Raw genomic sequence first — 21,084 nt, 5'->3', positions numbered from 1 at the left:
AGTACTACAATACCATGTGTTCTAAATAATATTATTTAGAGAGAATGTATTAATATATATGTGTGTGTGTGTGTGTGTGTGTGTGTGTGTGTGTGTGTGTGTGTATGTGTTGTTGTTTGTCCGATAATTACCTCCTATGTGTAAAAAAAAAAATTTCAAGAAGTTTAAACTGATAAACTCATTAATCTTAAACAACTCAAAACAATATACAGCAGATTAGTCTTGTTTCAAAAAAAGTTAATAATTTTTGACAATTTTCTAATTTGATAGAATAGAATCTGCATGAAAAATATAACTGAATTTTTGCAATATCTCATAATTGAAACACACTGTACACACAGTGTGTCAGCTAATGTGATATTTTACCAAAGGATGTGTATGTATGAGCATTAACTTTGACACAGAAAGTATTACTTAACAGAAGTTACTTGACACATAAAATTACCAGACAGACAATGATATTTAAGGTATTACCTGACAGACTGCAATATATGAAATTCCAAAATATTAGCTTACTTGATACTTTCGAATTACTTTTTGCTGTTCTTCTGCTCTATAATTCGCTTCATCTGATTCAGCTAAAAGAGCTGCAATTCTGCTTTCCAGATTTTTGTTAGCAGTTGTCAGTTGTTGAGATCGTTTCTTTTCTTCATCTAATGTTAACTTTGAATCTCTTTCCTAAGATAGTTTAAATTAAAAAATTTCAAAATGTTTAAAAAAATTAAAAAAAAAAAATTATATATATATATATATATATATATATATATATATATATATATATATATATATATATATATACATATATATATATATATATATATACATATATATATATACATACATAAATACATATGTATATGTATGTATATGTATGTATGTATATATATATATATATACATATATGTATGCATGTATATATATATATATATATATAAATATATATATATGTATATATATATATATATATATATATATATATATATATATATATATATATATATAAATGTGTATATATATATATATATATATATATATATATGCAGCCTGTGAAATTAAGGTCGGCATTAGGCAATGCCAACACAAAAGCTGACCTATCTTTGCTTTATTATAACATACAACTGCGGCTCTGAGTCTCTTAAAGTTTCAAAAGGAAAAAATAAATGTATGAAAAAAATATGTAACATTCTTTCATTATAAGTTCATAATTCATTTATAGTAATTACTTGTTTTTTAAGTTTTACAAGTTTTATTTAAACAAAAAATTCATTAATTTTTTCGCTTTTTATTAAATTTATTCAAGCATAGCAAGGCTATTTATTTATTTAAAAGTTAATAAAAATTACTTTTCAAATGTGTGTTGTTCTTATGCTTTTTTATTTAAAATTTTAGCGCAATAACTATTTTATTAAGTTTTAAAATCTAATACTAATTTATTTTATTTGTTAAAACTATTTGTTTTCATGTTTTTGATTTTTTTAATATTATTTAAAATCAGAAAGTCTATTAAGTTTAATCTTGGTATTGTTATGTTAAACACATATTAGTTAAAAAACATTAAACTTTTTTTAAATTTGATTTAAGTTTTTCATTAATGTTTTCGATCATTCGAAATAAGAAATGCGAAAATCTTACACGAAGCAAACTCAAAAATTGCACTGAAACATTGCATGTAAATAAGTGTTTTTAGTATTCATTTTTTTTTAATTTCTTTTTTTCCCTCCACGGTATTTTTAAAAGGTTAGATCATTTACATAAAGTTACAAGATCTTCGCCTACAGTACATAAAGTAAATTTCACTTCTAAACTGCATTCTATGATCAATCTAAAAAACCAATCAAAATCACAAAAAATTTACTTAAATACTTACAATACTTACACAAAGTTATTGTTAAGTGAATGAAAACAAAGCAAGACCACACTAGACAACCAAACAGAACATACTAATGTCATCACACCTGTAGACATCAACAATCTCTAAAATCAGTAGATCAAATATTTGTTTTTTGTTGCATATGTTCTACACACAGAGTGACTAGAGCGTTAGTTGTGTCTCCCCATGCCCCCTAAGCATCTATTCCACATTCTTCTATTTCACAAAAGTCTTACCACACATTTTATATTTTTTTATGATTTTTATTTTTTATTCACCATCATTTTGAGTCACTATCTACAATCTGTTTTATTTCCACATCTCCCAGGTCTATGTAACTGGAAAGCTCCGTTGGTCACTTTTTGCGATCTTTGTGTTGCATGAACAATTAAAAATTTATTTTTTGTGGCTGGTGAGCCCCGACTACTTCCAATGTACACCACAATGACAAAACGGACATTAGGCTACCCTGCTGGATGTGGTTATGGCGCTCAATAACCTAACGATTATGCTGACAATCACGCACACGTTCATTTGGATGCTCCACAATGCACGTTGGATCAGCACTCGCTAACTATGTGCTCAGATCTAAAAACTCACTTCATAGCACATCATTCCACACCAGTACGGGGTCATAGCTCTTTTGACTATGAGTATTGGCTTGTGGCCTACGGTGACTAATGAATGCATTCGATCAATTGAAATCCATTCTGTAGGTCTTACGTCTGGCTCTGATGTGCTAGCCCATAAGCGCAAGAAGTGAGTGTGTTTAGCTTTCTATTCACCCGATTTGAAAGTGAACAAAAGCATAACAAGATCACACTAGACAACCAAACGAAACATATTAATGCACTACATCATCACACCTGTAGACATATCTACATACATCAACAGTCTCTAAAATTAGTAGATCAAATATTTGTTCTTTATTATATACTTTTGTTCATAATCTTTTTTTGATCTTATCTTTGTATATTCTTTCAGATTTGTGTTATGTGTGAATGAGACTGAGAGATTTGTGAGAAGTATAATAGTGAAAAAACTTTACACAAAAATACCACCCTACATACAAATAACTAACTTAAGAAGACAGCCAGTTATCTGGGGTCCAAAAAATGTTCTGTTAACGCTCATCTTACCTACAATTTTATGGGTTTTTACAAAGCAAAAAATGAAGCATTAACAATTTGGGCCTAATAACACAAACAAAACACCACCAGAAGATATACGTATGCTGTTGTAGATGTTTTTTAACAAAAACAGAGTTTAACTAAAGAGTAATCATAATAATGCTAAACTAGAAAGCCTCCCAATGAATACTTACAACAGTGATACTCAAATCCCATACCAAGGCAAAAACTGATGAATGAGAGAAAAACAATTCCATAATGCGAAGTAAGTCAAGAAACTTCATATACACGCTCCTCTGGACTAGACCTAAAAGCAGGGCAAAAGTATAACCATCTATAAAAGTATTTAAAACCAAGAACAAAGTATTCAAAACAAAGAGATAACCCTGATATGAATAACCAGATAATGTATACGCAAAAAATGCTAAGAGTCACTCACACTTGACACCAGACCTCAGTTACAATTATTAGGCTGAGTAGCAAACATGAGAAGAATAACACAGGTATATGGCAAAAAATCCAAATAAGTTTTTTGCCAACCTTATGTTGACTCACTACGACACTCTTGTGCTGACCTGAAATCCTTCAAACTTTGCAGGCTGTATATATATATATATATATATATATATATATATATATATATATATATATATATATATATATATATATATATATATATATATATACACATATATATATATACATATATATATACATATATATATATATATATATATATATATATATATATATATATATATATATATATATATATATATATATATATATATATATATATATATATATGTATATATATATATATATATATATATATATATATATATATATATATATATATATATATATATATATATATATATATATATATATATATATATATATAAAAGTTGACAAACACTGCTCTGTGTAACATAAGTTTTACTGAAAACCTTACTTCAGTAAGATTTTCAGTAAAACTTATGTTACATTTTTTTCAATCACTATTTCCAGTTTATATTTGATAAAAACCAAACTTAAAAAACCCTTAAAAGATTATAAAATTTCTATTTTTAAACAGTAAAATGTTCAAAAAATGAAAGAATTTAATATGGCTGTATCTTTTGAGTGCAAAAATATATTTTGATAAAACATAAAAACTATTTACAAATTGTCATCTCATTAAAAGTGGGATAGGGACAATTTTTCAGATTTTTTTTTTCCAGTTCTCAACTCATTTGAGAACTAGAAGCAACATTAAAAAAGGTTTTTTTTAAATATATTTAATAATTATTATAATTATTTAAAAGTTTCAATAATGTATGTCAATTGTCTGATTATTTCATAAAAAAGAGATAATTAAAGTATTTATGAATTAAAATAGTGTAATATAGAAAATATTACAAAAAGAGTTTTTTTTCAAAAGAAACCTGCAAACAAGGTTTTTTTCACAATACTAGACATGGCTTAAAACCTAAAAAAAAAAATGTTATTGATCCATGCAGTGGTGTACACTGGATTTTTAGATGTTTGAGTTTTGACACTTACAGGCATTGTGCAAACTCCAAACTTTTGTATGTTATGATTACATCAAAAAATAATGTTTTGCAAAGAATTGGGGTGATTGGAGCTTGGGAACAAAAAAACCCTAGTTTTTGGGCTCACCCAGCCCTTAATGTGGGAGCAACGAGTTTATAAAATATTTTCTTCACTACTTTTATCTAAATTTATATTCATCAACAAATTTCAAATTTCGTGCAATAATCTCTTATTTTTCAAAAACTATGACCATATAAAGTTTTAAACCCCCTCAATTTGAGGGGGCTGTAAACATTGCAGGGTCATAAAAACTGAACACTAAGAGATTCTTGCCTTTTAGATAAAAAATTCTCCAATTGACTATCTGGTATTTATTAGATCTCTAAGATGATTTAAATCATTCATTTTTTTAATAACTGTTTATAACACTTTCTAGATCGAGTTTTAATTCAATTTGTACAGGCAGGTAAAAATTCTCCAGACAATAAGGAATCTGCATGTTTACAATTAGCACTATAATTTGCAGCAAGTTAATATTAAGTTAGTGTTTATTTGATTTAGATGAATTCTGTTTTGAGATGAGACTAGAGATGAGACTTGATATGAGACTTTCTACAAAGAAAAAACAAATGAGATTGTAGACTCCATGCTTCACTTAAAATTATGTAATTTGCACAAAAAAAATTCATTTGGATGAAAACTTCACATAATCAAATCCCTTCTCACGGATAAGATTCCACTCAGCATTAAATCAGAATAAATATCAGAAGCAGTAAAAAAACTAAAACATTAAAACTTATAAAAGGAAAAAAATATGAGAAAAACATCAATTATAAAGAGAAATTAAATAGCATGGTTGTTAAATATAGTTCAATGAGATAATAAGGAGATTTTGAAAGATAAATTTATATTAAAAGAAATTAACTACTTTTTTGTAACATATTATATTTAAAATACTAATCAGGATATTTCATTTGCCTGAAATTTTAATTTAAGATTTATTCATGTTTTGCATTTCAATAGTATTCATTAATATAACAATGTTTTGCAGAAAGTCACAACAATAAGAATACAAGAACAAAAATACCCTTAAAAGACTCTCCAAGTAACCCCCTTTGTTACTAGAAATTTTTTTTATATAATGTAATTTCTTACATATGGTATATGATAAGGGGCCATGTATACAAATAGACATTGAGAAAATATAAAAATCTAGATACAAAAGAATGCACTCTGAATGTAAAAAGTCAGAAATATAATCCAATGGGAAAAAAAGATCATAAAGAGAAAGATGCCAGATCAATGTTTTGTGTTGTTTTTTGTAGAATTCTCATCTGATGGTTTTTACAGTACAGTGATCTGACCACCAATCGTGAACTTAGGTTCAGCCAAGAGAAGCATCAAATACAATCAAACAACCAAATAATTTACCTGTAATTTGATAATATGAGTAATGGTTATAATCCTATAATATTTTAATATTGAACTTAATGCTGCCATTACCCATTCATGCGTGTTTGATACGGAACTCACGGCAGCCATTAAAGACAAGTTACTGAAGAGAAACAGTCTTTAGCACTTCTTTTATAAGAAAATGTGGCAACGCCCAACTAATACAAATTTAAAATTATGTTTCTGATTTTATTTTTCACGTCTTTACAAATAAGCCGAGTTATGTTATAAAACTTTAACCCTAAACCTTGATACTTAAATCAATAATTTTTCTACCCTTTGCTAAAAAGCATTGAAGTATGGAGACTATATAAAGAATAACTATAGAAATGGTTGGTGTGGAACAGACTTACCATAACCGAAAAAAAAAATACTCAGACAGGATTTAAACTTTGCCCTTACAGAATACCAGCTTAACAATTTATTCAATCATGCTAAAACATTGTAAATTGTCTATCCAAAAACTAGCTTATACAATAAGAATTAGAATTTCTCAGGTTTCTCAGAACCTGAGAAATTCTCAGGTTCGCAACAGATTCATCAATTATTTGATTCTCAAAATTATTAATAATTCTAAATGATAGCGAGACTTTATGTCATTAAGAACTTTTGTTAATAGTGGTTTATTTGAATTCTTAGTTGCAATCTCTTCTTAAATGAAAAAGCCTTGGTCTTGAAAGCAATTCTCTTGGCATTGCATGAAAACTTAGAAAAATGTTTGATGTTATTAAAATGACAAAATCTTAAAAAGTATGATTTCCAAAAAATTTTCAAAGATTGTGTAATGTTGATTAAATCTTTATACCATACGTAAATGTTTACTTAAATTAGCCCATTTTATAGTTTCAATTACCATAAGCTACCTTTGAAATAAGGGTTGGCACTCAGTAATGCCAACCTAACAGTGTCTGAGATTGTAAATATTTTGTCAGCATGATTTTTATACTGCTGTGATGAAAATACAATTTTTTCTGAATAAAATTTGATTCAGTTGCTTACCTAAAAATATATAAATGTTGAGCCATCATAAAAACATAGCTGACAAACCATCACTCTTGTAAATATGATTGTATGTAGAGTACAGCATGCATGAAATTATTAACTTGAAATTAAAGCTGTTTTTTGCCAAAAACTTCCATTAATGTATTATGGTTTTTTAAAACAACGCCAAAAAAGATAAAGGTGTAAAAAATAAAATTTTAAAAGAATCTGCAATATTCAAAATTTCTATATTTAATGATATTTTTATTCACAAAAAAACAAACAAATGAATTTTGTAGGTAACAGAAAGAAATAGAATAAAAAATGTTAAAATATAATGAATTATTTAATAAAACAATGATATAAAACTATACTAAAATTGGAAAATAGAGTTAAAATAAGTAAAAATAAAAAAAATAGAGTTCAAAAAAATTGGTTACATTGTATGACCTATTTTTTTATTGTTTGTAGGAAAAAAATGTTATAACTTTTTAAAACCATTGTTCCAACTTTGTGCCAAAAAAAAACATTAATTTTTTCAGATTCCAACAAACGCATAATTTATTATTTAAATAATGCATAGTTAATTTATCATTTAAATTAGGCCACTCCAAAGCTTTTTGTATAAAAATGTTCAACTTGTGCAAGCTTATTTTGAACAGCATTACTATATGAAACTGTTTTACAATTACTAATCAATATATATATATATATATATATATATATATATATATATATATATATAATATATATATATATATATATATATATATATATATATATATATATGTATATATATATATATTATATATATTATATATATAATATATATTATATATATATATCTATATATTTTATATATATATATATATATATATTTTATATATATATATATATATATATATATATATATATATATATATATATATATATATATATATATATATATATATATATATATATATTATATATATATATATATATCAAGCCTTCTCAGGAGATGTGTGCCTTATATGACTATGCATACAATATTTTTTTCTGACAATTTGCGCGTTTTAAAAAATGAGCCTTAAAAACCAAACTAATTTAAAGAAGAAATTTAGGAAAATTAAAAAAAAACAAACCATAAATTAAAAAGAGAAACGAACTTAACGAATGATAAAATAAAGGATAAACCAGAGAAAATAAAAGCATAAAACTAATATAATTTATATCAATTAATAGTTTCTAGGTAATAATTTTTTCTATATTGCCACATTGATGTAGTGCAAAGGTTAATTAATTATGTCATTTATGAGGTGCAACTGTTATATCGGCATTACATTAGGGTTCAAATCCTACTAACCGAAATTTTTTAAATTCGTTTTGCCGACATTAGAAAATATCAAAGTTTCTAATTTTTAAATAATTAAGTTTTAAAGTAACTAAGCCTGGATTAAATAACTTTGAAACTTTGATTTTTTCTAAATTCTTTGTAGTGAAACACTTTTAAATTAAAATAAAAACATATAGTAATTTTATGCTTTTATTTTTTCTGGTCTATTTTTAAACAAAATATTATATGAGTGGTCATATAACCTGTGTGATCACACGCATTTTCTGAGAAGGCTTGATATATATATATATATATATATATATATATATATATATATATATATATATATATATATATATATCACACAAATTATTACATACTAATTTAGAAAAAGCAGATTTAGCTGCTTCCAACTTTTCATCTCTGGCAGCAACATCACGAGAATGCTGTTCTTTACTTGACCTCAGTGCCTCTGAAAAAAAGATAAAACTGTTATTTTAATTTTTTGGGTAATTTTCTCAGGTAAAAAAAACTAATATTGAGTGAAAAAAATTTAATTGACTAAAATAAGACTACCAAAATACAACTAATAAGAATAATTATAAAGTTTAATTAAAAATAAATTATTATTAAAAAAAAAAAGTGAAACTGATGATCAGAAAATAATATAACCAAATGTTAAAATGTGTTACAAAATGTTAAAATCAAAGGTTAAGAGCTGTTAAAAAAGTTAATTTTTATTTTATTTAGTTTAAAAAAAGATATCAGAACTTCAAATACAACAATGATTCCATTGTGTTTACATGGAACAAAAAAGTTTAAACCTTTTACTGAAAAGAAAGTTTTTATAAAAAAAATTATTTTTTATTATTCTTGCTCAATTTTCAATCAAATTTAAATTAGTTAAATATTTAAAATATTATGTTTTTAAAGAAATTTAATTTATTAGGATTTCTATTTTAGAAAAAAATTTCCCCATGCATCATTAATAATACTTTATCACTTTAATTTTGTTTAAAAAAATTTAAATGAAAATTTATTTTATTGATAAAAAACAAAAGGTTGAATGTTATAATGATTTATGTGTGCATTCAAATGATTCACGTGTCCATTCATTTGATTCACGTGCTTATTCACTTGATTCATGTGTCCATTTACTTGATTAAAAATGTAACATTTAAAAAAATGATATTTAAACACTTTGAATTGGAAAAAAAACATAACTTTGAAATTCATTTTGAATTGATAACAAAATGTGATTCAAAATGGGACTGTAATGTGTTTAATTTAATTCAAGTCAGCTTCTTTTAATTACATTTAGTAAAGTGATGTAATGCATTGTAGTGTATTCATTTTATAATGTAGGGTATAATTTACGTACATTTTTAAATGTAGTACTTTAAATGCTTTTTTTTGAAACAACCACAAGTAACAAAATTTTCATAGTTCAAAATTTTTAAAATCAAAAGATTTAATTCATAAACTTTTGTAAATAACAAACTGTCGGGTTGTCCTGCCAGGCTACCAACAGTCATTTTTATTGAAGTTTACTCTAAAGTCGCCCTTTGAAATAACGAGTCATCCATACCACTGGACGGCCTGAATAATTATTTAGACAAAAAATATTATTTTTTTAATTTCTTTTTATATATTATATATGATGAAAATTGTTTAAATGTTACTAATCATTTGTTAAAAAACAAAATAAAAAAACGAAAATGGAGTAAAAACATATAAGTAGTCAAGTCGCTAATTGTTAAATTAAATATTTATCCACAGATTAACAGTTATTAAACATCAGAAAAACAATAAAATGTTGTTGGTTATGGTCCTCTGTTGTTAAATATTGTCATATAAAATGGTTTTTCAACCGAATATAAAATTTTAAAAATGGTTTTTTAAAAGTTTTTATTTACTCTATCATATTTGATACTTTCACACTTATTATAATTAATATAATTACTGCAATTTTTCATTATTTAATGTCATATAATATTTATTGTTTTCTTTATTGTATATATTTATTTTAAGAATTATTTTTTACTTGATCTTTATTTAAAAGTACCAGAGTCATTGAAGTATAACAGCAGTATAAAACAAAACAAAAAAAAATCTTATAAAATGCAGAAAAACAAATGCATATAAAATGCAGAAAAACAAAAATACGGAATAAAAAAAAGTTCAAAATAATAAAACTGATTAAATTCAGAATATCAAAAATTTAGAATAACAAAATGTCAAGCAAAACATGAAATTACCATTAGCAGCTGCAACGCTTGCCTCTAATTGATGAGTTTCGTCCTCTAACTCAGAAATAAGACGTCTAGAATCGTTAAGTTGGACCTGCAAAGAATTCTTTTCTTTTTCAGATGCAGCATGTAAGTTACGAGCATTATCTCTACTACTTGTCAAGTTTTCAATACTTGACTGCAAAACCTTTTTTGATAATTCTAAATCAGCAACTTGCTTCTCGTATGTTCTTTTATCAGCTAATGCAGCTTCTAACTAAAATAGAAATTATATTTAAAATAGAAATTATTTATTATAAACTTAATTAAAATTAATTAACAATTATATTTCTATATTTATTTTATTACTTTTTAATAAAAGTAATAAATAACTTAAAAATTAATTAATAGTTTGATAAAAATAACTTTAAAGGGATCCCGAACCACCGAGAGGGTTGATAGGTTTAAACTAAATGGTTTAAACCATTTGAAAAATATCAATTTAAACCAAAATAGTGTTTTTTAAACAACTTTAAATTTACAGCAGGAAAGTAAAGCAGGGGTATGTTTACAAGTAAAGCTATATCTTTTATGTAAATACTTAATACAAACCGTAGCAAGGCTAGGGCAGGTGGGGCGGTCGCCTCGGGCGCCACTCTAAGGGGGATGCCAAAAAGGGGAAAAAATAATAAAAATAAATGAATTCACAACTTCCAGAGCCAACAGTGACTAACAGTCAAACGACTACAAGATCCCACAATGAACTTTAAAGATGCAGCGCATCTAATATGAAAATGTTGGAAAATTATCTCAAAGAATTTTGTGATCATTTTTGTCAAAATGCAATTGAGTATATTAAGGGCAGATGTATGGACGGCGAATAATGCCAGGTGAAAGGGCTGGAGATAGTGGCCTCTCTGCTGAAGATGAAGTTAAGAAAGTTTTAAAAATGATATTGGATCATTTCCAATAAGAATTAACAACTTGCTTAAGATGATTAAATGATCTCAATGAAAAATTTTCTTTCATATCTATGAGCTTCAATGGGGCAACTATGTCTTGTTAATTTGGCAATCCTTAGTGTCGAAAGAGAAACTCTAGAATCAACAGACTTTGACAACATATTAGATAAATTTGCTGCAGTTAAAGCTAGAAAAATCAAATTATAATTTATAAATAGTTATTGAATATTGGATCTGAATGACCATCTTCCACTTTCAATGACTAATTCACACGAACCATAATGGATACGTAATTGGAAACATGAGTTAAATTGAGTTTGCACTATGATTAGCATTTGCATTTTTTTAATTAAAATTGTCATATACTTGAAAACATTAAGTTTTTTTTAGTTCGCATGTCTGCTTTAGTGGGGTGCCAATTTTTAGCATTGCTCTGGGCACCAGAAGCCCTAGCTACGCCACTGACTTAATATGAATGCATCTCTTTAAAAGCATAAAGAAGCTTTGGAAAATTAATTTCTAATGTATATTAAATTTACTGTATGTTATTTATTTGACACTGCCTACTGTTTTTTAAATGGATTAACAGGTTAATGTCATATAATATATATATCAAGCCTTCCGAGGAAATGCATGCGATTTTTCATCTTGTATGACCACACTCGAGTATTTTATTTTAGACAACTTGGTCACGGCTGTTTGCAAGTTTTATAATATTAATCATTGTGGAAAAAGTTTTAAAAACAAAAAAACAAAACTAAATAAATGAGAAATAAAAAGAAATTTATATAGAAAAAAATTTAAAAAAATTACTAATTTAAATAAATTGTGTACTGTTTTAATTTTTATTTCTTTAGAGTGTTTGTTACATTCAGCAACAAAATTAGAAAGGCGAAGCAAAAAAAAACAGTTTTAAGTCTACAATAAAAAGAATGATTTTCCAAAATAGTTATAAAAAATAAAACAATAAATTTATAACTACTAAAGTAATATCACTCTAGTAACTAACTGCATTATAAAAGTAATAACACTACAATAGTGTTATTACTTTTATAACGCACTTAAAACTTTTATAATTCATTCTTTGTTCAATATATATATATATATATATATATATATATATATATATATATATATATATATATATATATATATATATATATAAATTATGTTAGTGTATTTTACAAATAGAGTGCTCAATGTTCTTAAAGAACAGAGCAATAATAAATTAGTAAAAAACACTTATCTAACTTTTTTCTTCAACTTTAAGTTTCACCATTGCTGGATCATCAGGAAGATTACTCTTCCTGATGATCCATATATGTGTGTGTATATATATATATATATATATATATATATATATATATATATATATATATATATATATATATATATATATATATATACATATATATATATATACATATACATATACATATATATATATACATATATATATGTATATATATATATATATATAAAATATATATATATATATATATATATATATATATATATATATATATATATATATATATACAGCTATGCTCAAATGTATGGAGCACCTATTTGTTTAAATATATTTGTGTTTAAAAAATGAGATATACATGATGAATTTTTTTTTAAATGGTATTTTATTTGTTTTTTACGTTTAAGCATTAGTAAATCATTTAATGCATGTTGAATTTGCTTGTCTGGGCATGATTAGACTTGTCTTAACTTGTCTACATACTCACTTAGTATAAATTCTGTCGAATTAAGATATTCATTTCATTCTTATCTTAAACGTAACTATTGTCAGCCGCTCATTATCTATTGTTTAAAAGTAGTGATTTTTTTTATCGTTCTTTATTTATTTTCATTATGAGTAAAACACGCGAACTTTCTGTGAGTGAAAGAAGCCAAATTGTGATACTCCATAAACAAGGACATTCCCAAGTGGAAATTTCAAAAATTATGAAATGCTCAAGGAAAGCAGTGCAAAATGCTATAAATAGATTTAGTGAAACTGGTTCATACGAAAATAGACCAAAAACGGGAAGAAAACATATACTTTCTCCTAGAAACCATCGTTTCCTCAACAGGATTTCACTTCGAAATCGGACCAAATCTTCTAAAGACTTGGTTAGCGATCTGTGGGAGCACAGAAAAATTCAAATTTCTGCTCCAAGTGTTAGAAGATACTTAAAAGAAGGTAATTTACATGGAAGAAGGGCTCGCCGAAAACCATTGCTGACTGAGCACCATAAGAAACTTCGTTTAGAATGGGCTAAACAGCACCAAAATTGGTCATCAGAAGATTGGGCCAAAATTATTTGGTCAGACGAATCAAATATAGAGGTAAGGCATCATTATGACTTACGGTGTAACCAAAAAATAAAAAAAAAATATCATTTCGAAATTATTCCTTTAAGTACCTGAAATTTTACATGTTGAAATTTATAATATCAAATTTGTATTCCTTTACTTTTTTGACCTAGATTTTCGGGCAACCTGGAGGCACCTTTGTAAGACGACGACCAGGCGAAGCATTTGAGCCGGAATGTATCATCCCTACAGTCAAATTTGGCGGTGGTGGCACAATGATCTGGGGTTGCATGGCCTCCAGTGGCGTAGGTGAAATATTTTTATGTGAGGGTAGGATGAATGCAGAGCGCTACATTACCATGCTAAATGAAGTTTTGGAGCCATCAATATTGAAATTATTTGACGAAGATGTCCCTCAATATTATTTTCAACAAGATAACGCTCCTTGCCACAAGGCAAAAAAAAGTTTGGACTGGTTTTCAACAAATGAAGTTCCCCTCATTACGTGGCCCCCCCAGTCTCCAGATTTGTCACCCATAGAAAATTTGTGGTCTATTTTGAAGAGGAAGTTGTCAATTTACAGATGTAAATCCAAAGAAGAATTTAAAGCGAAAATTCTGGATGAATGGGAAAAAATACCAGCGAATGTATGTAAGGATCTTGTGGACAGCATGCCCAAAAGACTACGTGCGGTGATCAAGGCAAAGGGAGGTGCTACAAAATATTAATTATATTAAATAATATTGTTGAATTGAAATAATTTGTATCAAATAAACACATTCACATTTACTATTTGTTCATTACTTTTGAATTTTAAATAAAATATAGGGGTGCTCCATACATTTGAGCATAGCTGTATATATATATAGTAGCGTCCAAAAGTAATTGGACAAACACCTTTTTGGTTATATTTTCTCATTAAGTAAACATTTTTAAATGAAATTTCGCGTAAGCGTGTCAAATTATACTACAATTATGAAAAACAAAACAAAAATTCCCTTTTGGGAGTAATTACTCAAAATTTTGCTAAAAGAATGAAAATGATTGGCTCAAAAGTAATTGGACAAACTAAATTCTAACAATGTTGATATAACTTAAACTATTTTAACTTCTTTTTCTGAAGCCAGATTTTCATAAAAACATTCAATAATCAATAATTTGCAATGGTACATAATAAATATTTAAGCGAGGCAGTTAAAAAGTTGATCGTACAAGCATTTAATAACGGTAAGACTGTGCGACAAATTTCATTAGATATGAACATTCCACGATCAACAGTTGGTTATACATTAAAAGTTTTTCAACAACGGAGTCACTTCCAAGTTTCAACAAAGTCAGGACGCCTGAAATCAACAACTTTTTGCCAAGATAATGTTGTAGTAAGATCATCAAAGGCAGATCCACGCAAGAGTGCTAAAGAAATTCATAGAGAATTTACACAGTCACATCAAATTTCTTGCTCTTATGCAACAGTAAAGCGTCGCTTAAGACAAAACAACCTTTTTGGCCGTCGTCCTGTTAAAAAACCTTTTGTTTCTGCAAAAAATCGTAGAGCACGGTTAAAATTCGCTAAAGAACATCTAAATTGGACAGCAAATCAATGGTCGAAAATACTATGGAGTGATGAGTCAAAGTTTAATATGTTTGGTTCTGATGGTATTAAATATGTTCGACGTCCAATAGGTCTTTGAAATAATGTTAAGTACTAAGTTCCTTCAGTAAAGCATGGTGGTGGTTCAGTAATGGTTTGTTTGGTCATGTTTTAGCCGTGATGGAGTATGTCCAATCTATCGAGTTCAAGGCATTATGGACCAAAACATGTATAAAGGAATAATCAAAGATATAATGCTGCCACATGCAAAAGACAAAATCCGAAACACACCTCCAAGCTAGTCACGGAATTTTTAGCTCAAAAGAAAGTTCGTATCTTGGAATGGCCGTCACAATCTCCGGACCTGAACCCAATTGAACATCTTTGGGAACATATTGAGAGAAAAATTAGTGTTTGGAAACCATCAAATCAGAACGATTTGTTTGAGTTGATTAAGAGCACTTGGGAGGAAATACCAATTGATGTTTTAATTAATTTGGTTGATTCAATGCCACGTAGATGTAATGCTGTCGTTGCGGCAAAAGGTTTTCCAACGAAGTACTAGGATTATGCACAGATTATATACATTATGTAACAGAATATAACACTATGTAACATTATATGTATTATTTAATGGAAATCTTCATAAAAAATGCTGAAAATTTATCCTTTGTTGGGAAAGTTTTATTTTTAAACGACATATTTAGTTTGTCCAATTACTTTTAAGCCAATCATTTTCATTCTTTTAGCAAAATTTTGAGTAATTACTCCCAAATTAGGATTTGTGTTTTCTTTTTCGTAATTGTGGTATGATTTGACATTCTTATGCAAAATTTCTTTTAAAAATGTTAACTCGATGAGAAAATATAACCAAAAAGGTGTTTGTCCACCTTTTTGGTTATATTACTTTTGGACGCTACTGTATATACAAAAGCTTGTGCACGATATAAACCTTTTGGTAAAAAAAAATGTTAATATGTTGATGTTTTTTGTTTTGTTATTCTTTAAAAACTCATCACATGATATAATTTCAACATGGATGAAAAAACTTATAAAAAAAAATTTTAAACTTCAAGTTTAAAATGTTCTCTTTTAAGTTAAGCTTTTTAAGTTTCTTTTTTAAATCAAAAACTCAAAAAATATAATTTACCATGAGCTAGATAAAATTTTACTTGTTTATTAGGAAGTATTATGCTGTAAAAAATCATAAAATGAAATCAAACTGTTTTTTCAAACAGCAATTACTTCCGTATAACTCATCTATATTAGGTTCCGAATCAAGTAATTGGTGTGTTTAAATAAAGGCAAAATATATGCATAAAAAACCCAAAGTGTTAAACATAAAAAACCATGCCCACCACCTAACTGTTTTAATATATCTTTATATTTAATATTAGTAAAAGATATATTTTAATATCTTTTACAAATATTCGTGGTGCAAAGCAACCTTCCATCATTTAAATCTAACCCTCTTGCAAAATTTATCAGACTTGCTTGCTCCTAGTGAGACTAATTTAAATTCCACTATTCCTACTTCAGATCTTAGTGTTAATGGGTACTATCCTTTGATTCACAAAGACTCCAAAAGACTCCCAAGTCACATGCTTGGCTTGGGAGTATACATACGCATCAATTCACTTATTTTTCATTAAATAAGGTTCAAATCATTTGACCTTTTATGTGCTTCCATTTAGCCCCTCTACACTGTCACCTTTCACTTTATTCTTTATCATTTTACTTCTTCCCAAGACTGCACTCTTTTAGATGTAATTTCTAAACAAATTTACCATGTTCTCTCTCTTTACCCCAATGCCAATATTGTTTTTATTACTGACTTTAATGCTCATCACACTGAATGACATGGCTCTAACACGCCACTGACCCTGCTGGCACTAAAGTCCATAACTTTTGTACTGCTCAATCTTTTACTCAGATAGTTAACTTTGTGCCTTGTTTTCCTGATGGCCCTAACCATTTACCTTCACTCCTTGATTTATGTCTCGTCTCTGATCCTAGCTTGTGTTCAGTTTCTCTTTTTTCTCCCTAGGTTGTTGTGACCATGCAATAATTTTTATAAATCTTTCATCTCGTACTTCTTTTTCAGACTCACCCTATCATTGCAATACTTACAGCAAATCTAAAGCTGATTAGGATTATTTCATGATTTTCTTTGTGATGGTCCTTGAGCTGATATCTTTTCTGTCTCAGCTGATAAATGCACCTGCTACGTAACCTCCTAGATTCAGGCAGGAATTGAAGCTATTGTTGCTTCTTTCTTTTCTTTTAATTTAATTTTTAATTTAATTGTAATAATCTTTTTTATCTTTGGAGAACTACTTACAATTACTTACGGTTACAATTGCAAGAAATCGATGTAAAAGAGTGCTGTCTGATGCTAAGCTCCATTATTCTCAGTTCACTAAATCTTGTATCTGATCTCAGAAATGAGGTTCTAGAGACTTTTGGAAAATCAGCGCCATTAGCGAGGGTAGATTTAACATTTCAGCTCTCATTCCTGAGGCTGATCTTATTACCTCTCCCAAGGATAAGGCAGTACTATTTGCAAAGAACTTTTCTTCTAATTTGACTTTTGAATCTAATGGACATTCTCTTCCTTCCATTCCAATTAACCAGGGTAACCTATTGTTAAACATTCAAATCATTCCAGCTTCCATTGCTAAAATCATATCTCAATAAAACTCTTCTACAACTTCTACTAAAGACAACATTCCTGCCATTGACATTAATTATTGTCCAGAACTCTTTTCAACTTTCTCTAAACTTATTAATAAATGCTTGACTGAGTCTTGTTTTCTGGAAAATTGGAACAACAGATGCTGGAAAATAGGATCTGTTGTTCCAATTTCAGTTGTTCAAAAACTCTGGAGAATATTCTGACCACTCCAATTATCATCCGATCAGTGTTCTGTTATTAGCAAGGTCGTTAAGTCTTTGATCAACAAATTTTACACATCCCATCTTGAATAAAATAACTTACTGTCAGACATTCAATACAGTTTTCAATCCTCTTTCTCTACGACTGACTTGCTAACTGCTGTGACTGAAAAATTTTATTGTGCATTAGTTGGAGGTGGAGAGGCTAGGGATTATCAAATTGTTTTTTTTTAACTGCTTTATTAAAGTAATCCTCGAAGACCATCACTCTTCTTCATTTCCAGTAACTTCTGGGGTACATCAAGGGGCTATCCTTGGTCCTGGGTAATTCCATGTCAAATAATCCATAAATTTTTAATGTCACCCTATATCTCAGATTTTGCTGATTTTTACACAGTTAAGAAAACCTAGTAAAATAAGAACTCCTTGAAAACTTTAGCGCCTGGCTCCAAGAAGATTGTGAAATATGACCATTTTACCTTTAACAGATTTGGCCAGGCCCCTCTTGTCCCTTCAGAATGGCAACATTTATTTAGAAGCTTTAAGTCACATAACTTTAAAAATATTTTATCTTTTTACTTAAAAATTTGTACTTGGCTATTTTCAGGGGTGACAAATTCAATGAAATGGTCAGAAAAGTAAAAAAATACTTTTAAGTACCTGTATTTGTCAATTTAAATAAATTTAGGTAATTTTTTATATACCTGATTTTGATGCTCAAGAAACCGATGTGGCCTTGATGATTATTTACTTATTTTTTTAAGGTTTTTTAGGTGCTCCCAAAAGTCCTTACGGTCTTATAGTGGAACACAGCGGGAGAGTATTTAAGTAGAAGTTCACACCTCCTTCCTTACCAATGTCGCCTATTGGGCGACATTAGTAAGGAAGCATTGAATTGCATTGAACCTCAGACCTCTGGGTTCTGAGCCAGAACTCTAACCACTGCGCCACGGCTGCTCCTCAAAAAATATCAATAAATGATAACAAAAAATAAATTATTATACATCATTCTATATTCATGGATCTTTCAAAAAATATAAAGATTTTGAACTGCAAGTATATGGATTTCCATATATGGATAATGGGGCATGGTCCCCACTTTTTTGAAGCGGAGTATTGCAATTGATTTTTCACTTCCTTCCAAACTAGTTGGAGCTCTGAAAATTTTGGCATTTTTGTAGTGCCAATGAATGTGCAAGTTAAAGTTGTTTACAGGGCCCCAAGACATTAGGAGAGGGAGGGGGGGGCTGTGGCAAGTGCCCCACTTTTTTGTAGTGGAATCTTGTGATAGATTTTCATTACTTTAAAGACAAACTAGAGCTCTGAAAATTCCAGCATTTATCTATTCCTGATAAACGTGTTAAATTTGTTTTCATGGTAGATGATCAGTAGACTGGGGCACTGGAGAGATGCCCCATTTTTCTCATAAAATTTTTTTATTTTTTTTTTATTTTTAATAAAGTAAAAATTACTTTGAAAATATTGTTTCAAAAATTTTTTTTTGGTTTATATTTCTTCCATTTGGTTTTTGAACATTCTGTATTCAATGATCTTTCTTAAAATGCTTTAAGAAAGTATGTATGTTTATAAGATTTTTGATTTGCAAGTATAAGGATTAAATATATTCATCCATCTAAAATAATGATTTTAACAGAATTTTACACTGTATAATTTAAAAAATTTTGAATTGAAAAGAAAACAGACAGAACAACATCGATCTATCAAAAAAAAACAATTGAAGAATACAAATTGATATTATCAGAGGCAATTAACAATTTAACAGCTCTTCCTTCATTGCAAAATGTCAAGCAAGATACCTAAGGCAACAAAAAGAAAAGTTGGTAAAAGACTGTATTGTCTCAGGTGATTTTGCAGAAAACTACACATTTGTAATTTAAGATGAAATCCAAAGTTAGCATAGGTGCCAAAGTCAATGCAAGTTACACCCCGTTGCCCTCTATTTATTAAACCAAAATGACCAGCTTAAAGAAAAATCATTTTGCTTCATGTCAGTAGGTAATGAGCAAGACATAGGTTTTGAGTATGAAGTTCAGACAAAAATAGTTAATTACTTAAAAGAAAATCATCCTAATGTTTTAAAGATTTTTTGTGATGGTTGTGGTGCACAGTATAAAAACCACAAAAACCTTTACAATATCTGTTTTCATAAAGATGATTTTGACATTGATGCAGATTAGACATATTTTGATACAAGTCATGGTAAGCCACCATGTGATGGCATTGGTGGCACTGTAAAACATCAACTGCAAATGCAAGTTTACAAAGGCCCATAAATGACCAGATATAAAATTGAAGGGATTATTTTTTTCAAGATTGATAAAAGAAAGATTGACAGAATTACGCACCACTTTGAAAAAACATTTTCACCTAAGTAGAATATTTCTTGGAACTAGGAGCTTTCATTAATTTAAACTAGAACCTATAAATACTATTAATTACCTAATTAATGAACAAGTAAAGATTTTATTATAATAAGCATGTTTTCTGGTATTCAAAGTATTCAACTTAATCAGCTAGTTAACATCAATACATTGAAATTTGGTAAATTTATTCTGTGTAAATATGATACGTTTCATTGGTTGGTATGAAAAATGAAATTGATAATATTGAGCAAGATGTTATGGTTACATTTATGCACCTGCATGTTTCTTTTAACAAATTTTTATGGCCATCTAGAGCAGATGACTGTTGAGTTCCAATTACCAACATAATTTGTTTCATTGATGCACCTGTAAAAACAACTGGACATACCTATACTTTGACCGTTGACGCATCTTAGCAAACATTAACACAATT

General features: G+C 27.9%; 1 protein-coding gene across 2 annotated transcripts in view; it reads right to left on the bottom strand.

Moving 5' to 3' along the window:
* Positions 1-21,084, bottom strand: part of LOC100205311 (myosin heavy chain, embryonic smooth muscle isoform) — a 56,215-nt gene that overhangs the window by 11,856 nt on the left and 23,275 nt on the right. For both annotated transcript variants that reach the window (XM_065803887.1, XM_065803888.1), the window contains 3 exons: positions 10,543-10,789; positions 8,665-8,756; positions 517-678 (listed from right to left, as the gene is read on the bottom strand). In XM_065803887.1, coding sequence (XP_065659959.1) covers positions 517-678; positions 8,665-8,756; positions 10,543-10,789 — 501 coding nt within the window. The remainder of the gene's footprint in view (positions 1-516; positions 679-8,664; positions 8,757-10,542; positions 10,790-21,084) is intronic.

The sequence above is a fragment of the Hydra vulgaris genome, chromosome 08 (genome assembly GCF_038396675.1).
Source record: "Hydra vulgaris chromosome 08, alternate assembly HydraT2T_AEP".
Lineage (NCBI taxonomy): Eukaryota > Metazoa > Cnidaria > Hydrozoa > Anthoathecata > Hydridae > Hydra > Hydra vulgaris.
Note: the sequence above shows the minus strand (reverse complement) of the source record. Positions and strands in the feature narration are given on the sequence as shown.